The sequence below is a fragment of the Chrysochloris asiatica genome, unplaced genomic scaffold, assembly GCF_000296735.1.
Source record: "Chrysochloris asiatica unplaced genomic scaffold, ChrAsi1.0 scaffold00022, whole genome shotgun sequence".
NCBI lineage: Eukaryota > Metazoa > Chordata > Mammalia > Afrosoricida > Chrysochloridae > Chrysochloris > Chrysochloris asiatica.
Genome location: NW_006408540.1, coordinates 12,995,233 through 13,005,099, shown reverse-complemented (window position 1 = coordinate 13,005,099; position 9,867 = coordinate 12,995,233). Strand labels below are relative to the sequence as shown.

Below are 9,867 nucleotides of genomic sequence, written 5' to 3'. Positions count from 1 at the left end.
AGTTTCGAACCGCTGACCTTATGGTTCGCAGCCCGATTCGTAACCACTACGCTACCAGAGTTATGTTAGTAAGAAGGAAATACACTGCTTGGAGTTCCTGAGTGGTGCAAATGGCTGCTAACTGAAAGTTTGGTGGTTTGAGTCCAAGGAGCTCTGGTAGCATTGTGGTTACGGATCGGGCTGCTAACCTCAAGGTCAGCAGTCTGAAACTGCCAGTGGTTCCGTAGGAGAAAGATGAGGCGCAGAAACAGCCTCAGAAACTCTATACTGGGTCGCTATGGGTCGGAACCGACTCAACAGCACTTAACAACAACAATAATAGAGGTGCTTTGGAAGAAAGGCCTGGTGAACTTCTAAAAGTCCTATAAATCCTAGGGAGTACAATTCTTCTCTGACACTCAACCATGAGTCACGGTTGACTTAATGGCAATTGGATTTGAAATCCAGGGAAAAGAACGAATAAATCTGTTGGATTATTTTGTTAGATTTATTGCCCCACTCCCCACGCCCCATCCCTTCCTGCCCCTAAATACTTTCCCCTGGGTCTTCACATTTAGACTTCTGTGAACCATCCCAGCCCAACTGTGTTGTAGCAAACTGGACCCAGGTTTCCTTTCACTTTCCCATAACCTTGGCTGTACCTGACTCCTTGCCAAGCTTCTTGGCCCTCTGCCAGCTTTGTTCATATTATATTTATGATGTTGATATTAAACTGACTTTTTGTCATGTTTTTAAATCAATTTCTTTCACTTGCTCTCTTTCTGTTTGGATTGGTTGATAATGCAAAATTGGAAAATCCCCAGGCACCACCAAGTTGCAAGCCTGTGGAGACTTTAATTAAAGTTACTCACTATTATGGGACTTGAAAATCTGGCCTGTTTGCGTTTTCTTTTCTTTTTTTCACTGCAGAGTTGCACAGAACAAAACAGACTATATGCAAGTCTCAGCTGTGAAGTCCTGTGCTCTCTAGACCCTTCCCTTTCAGCTGATGTTTGCTAAACCTCTGGTCCATTTGTACTTAGAACCAGTACTTAATATTTAGGGTTCTGTAAAATGTGCTTTGTTTTGTTTTATTTAGTTTTTGTTGCAAATGGTATCCTTTTTTGCTTCATTTCATACAACTTTCTAACATAAAATAACTGGCCTTCTCATTAGCTTTTAATTTTTTTTTTTTTGAAACTTAAAACAACTGGTTTCTTCTCTTCTCTCTATTTTCCCTTGAATCCAAATGACGGGATATAGTCAAAAAAATATGGCGGTGCTCAGGCCTTGATCACCATTTGGCTTGGGGATGGCTGTGCTGACACATTTGGTGTTGTTGTTGTTGTTAAGTGCCATTGAATCGGTTCCCACTCATAGCAACTCTATACAGGGTTTCCAAGGAGTGACTGGTGAGCTTGAACCCTTGACCTTGCAGTTCAAACGACTTTGCAGTCCAGCTCATTAACCCAGAGCACTACACAAGTATGTGCTTAATAAATGCTGGTGACTGAATGAAACGTTAAAGCCACAGAATGACCCACTAAAATCCTGATATTAGAAAAGAACAGCATTTTGAGGAGTATATATTCCATACTTCAGATTTAATGTGACCTTAACTTTATAATTCTGATCATCTTAATTGTTTAATTCTCACAAGTCTAGAGTAGTCTCCTCTTGACTCAAATAAAGTTCAATTGCCCAAGCGACAGATCTAAAATTACTTATCCTCTACAGGCATAGGATATTGGTCTTTTGTTTATTTAAGGCTATTAACCACAATACTTTACAAAGTCAAGATGGTGGTGGGGGTTATGTGCCGTGGAGTTGGTTCCGACTCATAGTGACTCTGTACAGGGTTTCTGAGGCTGTAAATCTTTATGGGAGCAGAAAGCCTCATCTTTCTCCCATGGAAGAGCTGGTAGTTTTGAACTGCTGACTTTGCGGTTCACAGCCCAATTTGTAACCACTAAGGAGCTCTGGTAGCGTAGTGGTTACGAATCGGCCTGTGAACCACAAGGTCAGCAGCTGCTCCGTGGGAGAAAGATGAGGCTTTCTGCTCCCGTAAAGATTTACAGCCTCGGAAACCCTGTTCAGGGTGGCTATGGGTCGGAACCGACTCGATGGCACTTAACAACAACAACAACAACAACAACTCTGCCAGAGTATTTTTAAATCTCACTTTAATTATGACTTCCCAGGATATATTCAGAATCCAGTGGCAATATCTAAGGAATTGCATGATGATTTCCAACCAAGGCTATACTTGAGTAGAGCGTTTCTTGCACTGTGTTCTGTAGAGTAAATACTCTGACAATTTCAGACACATAGCAGGTAGACTGCTGGTGTTTCATAAGTAAGGGTGAGCTGGTTTAAGAGAGTTGTTAGTCTTTTATTCCATAAATATAATTTGATGCCACCGTGTGGGCAGCCCCATTCTTAGTGCAGAGGTTACTAGAGTGGGTAAAGAAAACTCTAGAAGCCACAGTTCAGACAGGGTGATAGTCACGTAAACCTCAATTATAACATGATATTGTAATGATGATAACTAATCAGTTGTCCTTGAGTTAACGCTAACCCCATGTGTGTCAGAGTAGAACAGTGCTCCACAGAGTTTTCAATGGCTGATTTCTCAGAATAAGATTACCAAGCCTTTCTTCTGAGATACCTCGTGATAAATTTGAACCTCCAACCTTTTATTTAGCAAAGAACTATGTTAACCATTTGTACCATCCAGGGAGTCCATTGTCTCTTTAGTCTCTATATTCTTCCTAATAACCCTACAGAGCAGGAATTATTATTTGTCTTAACATGAAGAAACCGAGGTTTAGAGAGGTTAAGTAACTTGCTCAAGGTTGCACAGCTAGTAAATAAATGATGAAGGATTTGAACTGGAATTTGTCTGATCCCACAGTTGGTGATGTTTACTCTACCAGGCTGCCTTCCATAGATACTGTAGCAGAAGGATGTACCTTTGATTCCTAGGGTGACAAGAATGTTCCAAGAAGCCATCGACCTGAGTGACACAGATGATCTTTGCTTCTTTGCTCAGGAAGTAGCTAAAAGGATTTTTTTGCTCCTAGTGGATCTATGCTGTTCTGTCAGCCACCAAATAATGCAAAGTGGTTCATTGGTCTTTCAGAATTCTTAGATCATGGCTGGGTAATGAATGGGTGATAATCCAAGTGGCAACATCAAGTTGGACTGGGAACTAGGTCAGGAAGGGAATATTGTGTCTGTAAGACACAATAGGAATGTTGAACTCCTATTGAGGCAATATATGATAAGCACTTGACTGCTGACTACAAGATTGGCAGTTCAAACCCACCAGCCAATGTTTGGAAACTCTACACAGGGTCGCTATGAGTCGGAACTGACTCAACGGCCCTTAACAACAACAATAGCAAGACCTGGAAGTGGAGGAAGGGGTTGGGAAGTTCTGTGTGACAGGGAGGGCAGAGAGCAGTGCCCAGGGTGGATGGAGACCTGGGTTGGGCTCGCCGAGCAGTGGGCAGCTTTTCCCTGGTCTGCCATCACAGGGCCACCCCATAGCCTGAGTGATTAGTTACCGTCCCTATCCAGGCTTCCTTTTGACCAATACTAGTTGTCATCAGGTCAATTTCGACTCATGACGGTCCCACGTGTGTCACTGTAGAACTGCTCCAGAGGGTTTTCAGTGGCTGGGGTTTCAGAAGAAGTAGTCAAGTCTTTCTTCTGAACTGGCTCTGGGTAGATTCAGACTTTCCACAGCGGAGTGTGTCCGTGTTTGCTCCAGCATTACTTAGCCATAACCAGGGCCCTAAAATGCCCCAAAGGGAAAAGAGGATAGACAGGGGATAAATAAAATAACAGGAGAGTGTTCAGAAGGAGTTGAGAGGTGAGAAAAAAGAGATTTATGTTTCATACACTTCAAATTTACATTGGGTACACTTTTAATTTCCTGTTCAATTTGTGAAATGAGAAGCCATTATTATTAATTGTGTGCTGTTGAGTCAATTCCCATTCATAGTGCCTCTGTGGGACAGAAAGGAACTGCCCCATAGGGTTTCCGAGGGTGTTGTCTTTATAAAAGCAGGTCTCCAGGTCTTTTCTCCCTTGGATTGACTGGTGAGTTCGAACTGCCAACTTTCCAGTTAGCAGCTGAGTGCTTAAACATTGCGCTCCTAGCACGCCTTCATTTTTTTTCAGCAATGATAGTAATTGTTAAGAGAAGTTAATTTTGGCTCCATCGTATCTAAGCATTTCCATATTTGGAGACAGAATAGCTTATTACCTATATCCCATGGTAATGCCTAAATAAGTAACATGCATCATAAGTTTTCCATAAATATTTTGCTGCTGTTGGTTTGGGATATTTCCTTTCCAGTAAGGCAAGATTCAATTAAGCAAACCATTCCAAAGTCTTCCAACCTGAAAGGAAAGAAGTTTCTTTCTTTCATTTCCTCAGAGTGAAGCATGCTTGTATAAATAAGTCTTTGGAAAGATATTTTAGCTAGAAAATCTAGTTTGCAGCATTTGGAAACTAGAATAGTTTCTGTTATCATTAAACTGAAAACACACAGCTAACTTTGTTTTAATAATTCATGCATTGCTTCATAAACAAAAGCAAACTAGCATTCATCTGAGAGATCACTTTTAGGAGAAGAAATAATAATTTATCATTTTATTTATTATTTCTTTAGTGCAGAGCAGTCTCTTGGCTGAACACACGTTGCTTTTTTATTTATGAAATGGCACATGCATTATTAAAATAAACCCGCCACTGTGTTCTGCTTAATGATATGCAAAATTATTGGAGGTTGGATGCAGAGTGGTTTCATTTCTCTACCTGTTGTATGGTTGGCTGGCTTTCCCACCAACTGCAGATTTATGAGAGCATTTAAGAAGCACGTATTTAATTCTGGGACCCAAAAGTCCCCAGCAGATTGGAAAAATTAAAGCAGGATTTCTCGTCATGGTTTTACCTCTGGTGTGAAGAAGACAGAAAGAGAAGAATGCATTTAGCCAGGAAAGAGATGGGTCTTTCCATGCCATGCAGAGACAGACACAGAGACAAAATCTTTTCTTCCCCTCTCTTCAACTCAGGTAGTTCTTTGGAACTCTGAGCTCCCCATGGCTTCCTGATTCTCTCCAAACACTTCAAGTCAGGCCCAGTACTTCAGGATCTATCTGCTCCCCACTTCCTGTCCCTGCTATGCTCCAAGCAGCAGGAAGAGAGATAATGACCCCATGTAAACTTGACTTTGAAGTTCCTTTGTTAGCCAATAAACCACTTCACCAATTTTTTAAGGATCTTCATTAAGATCCCCCAAAATGTGTGTTCAACTCCATATATAGTTACTATAAAAATACTGGAGGAATGCTCTTTTATGTTTTATAGCGCATAAACGGTTTGTGTTGGCAGGCACTGCAGAGAGAGAGAGAGAGAGAGAGATGTGAAGGGCCATTTGCCTAGCCTATCATTTCCCTCAAGTGTTACAGGAAATGTAGATTCAATGGGCCAGTGAAGCAGGCTCCCAGTTGGCTGTACCTATGCATTGTGGCAGATAGTGCTAAAATGGGAAAGATGAAATCATTATCTGTTATTCTATGGTGCTGCTAAGGTATGGGTTATGTACAGTGGGACACACCATGCCACACAATGGATACCGAATGGGCACCATTGCCCTAAAGTAAGCTCCTTGGCCTCTCATGACTGAAATCCTAGCATTCTATGGCCATCTTTTAGGATCCGAAAAGCATTCCTGTCTTTAGATTTTCTATATTTACAACTAAGTACTTCGGGCTGGACTCCCAGTGTGGTGCTCCAGGATAACCAAAGGTTGGTGGTTCAAACTCACCAGCTTCTCCTTGGGAACCTCAGACAGGGTCATTATGAGTTGGAAGCCACTCAACGGCACTTAGCAGCAACAACATCTTACTGTTGCTGTAACAGAAAGACCACACAGGGATAGCTTTAAAGAACAGAAACTTAATTTCTCAGTAGGAGAGGAAGACTAAAAGTCCAAATTCAGGCTGAAGTCTCTCTTGGCTAAGCTTTTTCAGCTTTTTAACCCTCATGCTCCTGGGATCCTTGGTTAGTAGAGGATGCTCACATGGCATCGTTCTTCCCTAGTGTGTGAGCTTGCCTGTGTGTCTAATTTTCTCTTTTTATAACTCAGAAATGGTCAGGTTTAAGACACACTCTATACTGAAAAGACCTCATTAACATAATAAATATAAGTCTATTCTCAAACGAATTACCTCCATTGGCATAGGGTCTAGAATTCCAACATACATTTGGAGGTTCTGCATTCAATCCATAGCTACATCTTTTCTGAAATGGGGTTGAAACAGGGTCGGTACCTGGTGTGGATATGCACTTGGGGTTCCAAGGATGGGCAGAGGGACATGGGCATGGTGACTGCCTAGGTGAATCTGTCCCTTCATGATACGTTTCCCTGCTGCCGCCACTGTGTTGATCCATTTCATAGGGGGCCTTCTTCTTTATTGCTGACCCTCAAAGAGATGGATTGACACAGTGGCAGTAGCAATGAGTTTAAACATAACAACAATTGTGAGGATGCTGTAGGACCAGGAAGTATGTCATTCTGTTGTGCATAGGATTGCTATGAGTTGGAACCGACTCGATGGCACCTAACAACAATAATCTGGTCTTATAAAAACAGGGGAAGGTTCTGGGTTGATTCCTCTGTAAGAAAAATGAAATAAGAGAATACTTGCAAAATGCTTTTGAATAGAAAGTAATATATGAAATTTGCCAAATCCCCCCTTTCCTTACTTGGAGCCCTCCAATCTTTTTAATATAGCTCTTAGTAGTTCAATTACCCTCAATTCCTAGATTGGAAGTGAATCATTGGGAACAGCAGATAGTTTCATGAGATCACACTGAAACAAAGAGAAGATTTGAGTTCTTCTCCATCAGAACATGCCACTGAACCTTTACAGGAAAAATATTTATGAATTCCTGGTCTTCTCAGAAGAGTTCCTGAGTGATGCAAAATGGTTAATGCCCTCAGCTATTAACCAAAAGATTGGAGATTGGAGACTATTAGATGTGCCTCGGATGAAAGGTCTGGTGATCTGTTCCTCAAAAATCAGCCATTGAAAATTCTACAGACCACAGTTCTACTCTGGCACATAAGGGTTTGCCAGGAGTCAGAATCAACTCCCAGCACCTTTTTTTTTTTTGCTTCTTGGGGTGCTGAAGGGTTTGTATCTTGTCATTCATTTTCTCTAAGAATGCCTTGTTATTTATTTATTTATTTTCTTCGTCTAGGGAAATGTGATCACGGTGGCGTGGTGAACATCAGCAAGCCTTTTGTGGTTCGGCTCAACTGGAGAGGGTTTTCCTATAAGTATGGGGCCTGGGGTCGGGATTACTCTTCTCAGAATCCAGAGAAAGGACTGTATTGGGTGGCACCTTTGAATCCAGATGGGAGGTATTTGGAGTATTACAGAATCTACAATACGCTGGATGATTTGCTGTTGTACAGGCAGGCCAAAGAGAATCGGGTTACTTATGGCCAAGGCAGTGGGACCGTGGTTTACAAAAACAACATGTATATAAACTGGCACAACACGAGGGACATTGTCAAACTTAACTTGTCCACCAACACAGTGGCTCTGAGGAGCCCTCTCCAAAATGCTACCTTTAATAACCGTTTTTCATATGCTAATGTTAATTGGCAAGATATTGACTTTGCTGTGGATGAGAATGGATTGTGGGTGATTTATGCAACTGAAGCCAGTACTGGTAACATGGTGATTAGTAAACTCAATGACACCACACTTACGGTGCTAAATACTTGGCAGACCAAGCAGTATAAACCATCTGTTTCTAACGCCTTCATGGTATGTGGGGTTCTGTATGCCACCCGTACTCTGAACACCAAAACAGAAGAGATTTTCTACTACTATGACACAAACACAGGGAAGGAGGGCCAACTAGGCATTATAATGCATAAGATGCAAGAAACTGTGCAGAGCATTAATTACCACCCTTTTGAAAAGAAACTTTTTGTCTATAATGATGGTTACCTTTTGAATTATGATGTGATTTTCTATCAGAAACCACAGTAAAGTGTTGATAGAGAAATAAAATTTTGCTGAAAAATGGTCTTGTCCACGTATTTACTTGGCTGCAAGGAGATTCAGACGTATGCTTAGTTGTTAGTAGTGCTTGGGAGCATGGTTCTGGCACACTAGATAGTTAGATAGTTAGAATCTTTGCCCTGATGTGTTTGTCTCATCATGAGCTTTTATACTCATATGATTCTTTGACTAAAAGAAAATCAAATGGCAGTGATTAAATGAATGTTGAAATTTTGGGTGATATAATAAATAAGTGGCTCTGTGGGCTAATGCGCCAGACTGCAAAGCTATTTGAACTTCAAGGTTGGCGGTTCAAGCTCACCAGCTGCTCCTTGGAAACCCTATACAGGGTTGCTATGGATCAGAATCGACTTGACAGCACTTAACAACAACAATATAATGAAGCCACTAGGATGTATATGATACTTGTATTAAATTGTATCAATTGTTTAATAAAAACTTTTTAAAGATAGGATGATTTTTTCTTCATTTAAGCCTGGAAACTATGACGAAGTGAGACTTTAGGACAAGATGTAAAGCATCAATGTGATCTAATATATTAATCCAGTAGTGGTGTGTGCTTTGTTATATGGTGTCTGTTCCACTACCCTTGTTTATAGGGCCACACCCACTGCCACTGCCTCTATAAGGTTTCTGAGTCTATAAATCTTTACAGCTGTAGACAGCCTAATCTTTCTCCCACTGAGTGGCTGATGTGTTTGAACTGCCAACCTTGTGTTTAACAGTCCTATGCCTTATCCACAATAACACCAAGATAGACTCCTTAATACTGTACACCTTACCATTTCAACAAGCAAATAAAATGTGCTTTGAATGAAATGCTGTCTTTCATTTTCCATCATCTGTTACTCCTCCTTCTTCTTCCTCCAAAGTCAAGATGGACTTTTTAGTTTTCATTTCCCTTTAAAATCTGTTCTTTCTAGCAGCTTTTGTTGTACGAAACCACCTTAATCTTTGGGGAAACAGCCTTGTGTCATTATTAATTTTCATGGCTGATCTTATTATTTTCAATGTTAACCTAAGTTTATAAGACTAATGTTCCTTTTCCAATTGAGCTGTTAACATGAGTCAGAAGCCTTGGATCATCCCCAAAGAGGATTCAGACCAGAAGCAAAGGGACCATATTAGGTTGTTAAGTGCCATCGAGTTGATTCTGACTCCTAGTAACCCTGTATAAGATTTCCAAGGAGCAGCTGGTGAATTTGAACTGCTGATCTTATGATTTGCAGTCCAGTGCTTATCATACAATATCACACCAGCAGTCCTATCAGGGAGATAGGTACCATTACCAAATATATAAGAAAATGTGGAGGGGATAGCTAACCTATAAGCTGGAAGGGCTGATAGACGAGACTAGTGTAGTTGCTAAGTGCCATTGAGTTGGTTCTGATTCATAGTGACACTGTATAGTGTTTCTGAATTGCTGACCTTGCTACTAGCAGTCCAGTGTTTACTCTTCAGTGCCACACTAGGACTCCATTTTAAATGTTTATGGGAGCAGAAAGCCTCATATTTCTCCCTCAGAGCGACTAGTGGATTTGAACTGTTGACCTCGCAGTTAGCAGCTCATCACATAATCCACTGTGCTACCAGGGCTCCAGGCTAGAGTATTTTGTTTTCTGGAAAAGCTCAGTTTTAACCCACACCAAGATTTTTGAGACAGGTGGTAGGTAGCTATACTAGTTAGTAATTTTTAGCAAAATTTATCTTTCCAGCACTGAACAGGTGTGGCCTTCAGAGTATAACACGATATCAAGATAAAGACATGTATGT

The 9,867-nt window shown here is 41.0% G+C and overlaps 1 protein-coding gene across 1 annotated transcript in view; it reads left to right on the top strand.

The window, feature by feature from the left end:
* OLFM4 (olfactomedin 4) overlaps positions 1 to 8,061 on the top strand; it is an 18,995-nt gene extending 10,934 nt beyond the window's left edge. Inside the window, exon 4 of the mRNA XM_006837598.1 lies at positions 7,259 to 8,061. Within this exon, the coding sequence (XP_006837661.1) occupies positions 7,259 to 8,061 (803 nt within the window). The remainder of the gene's footprint in view (positions 1 to 7,258) is intronic.
* The last annotated feature ends 1,806 nt before the right edge of the window (positions 8,062 to 9,867 follow it).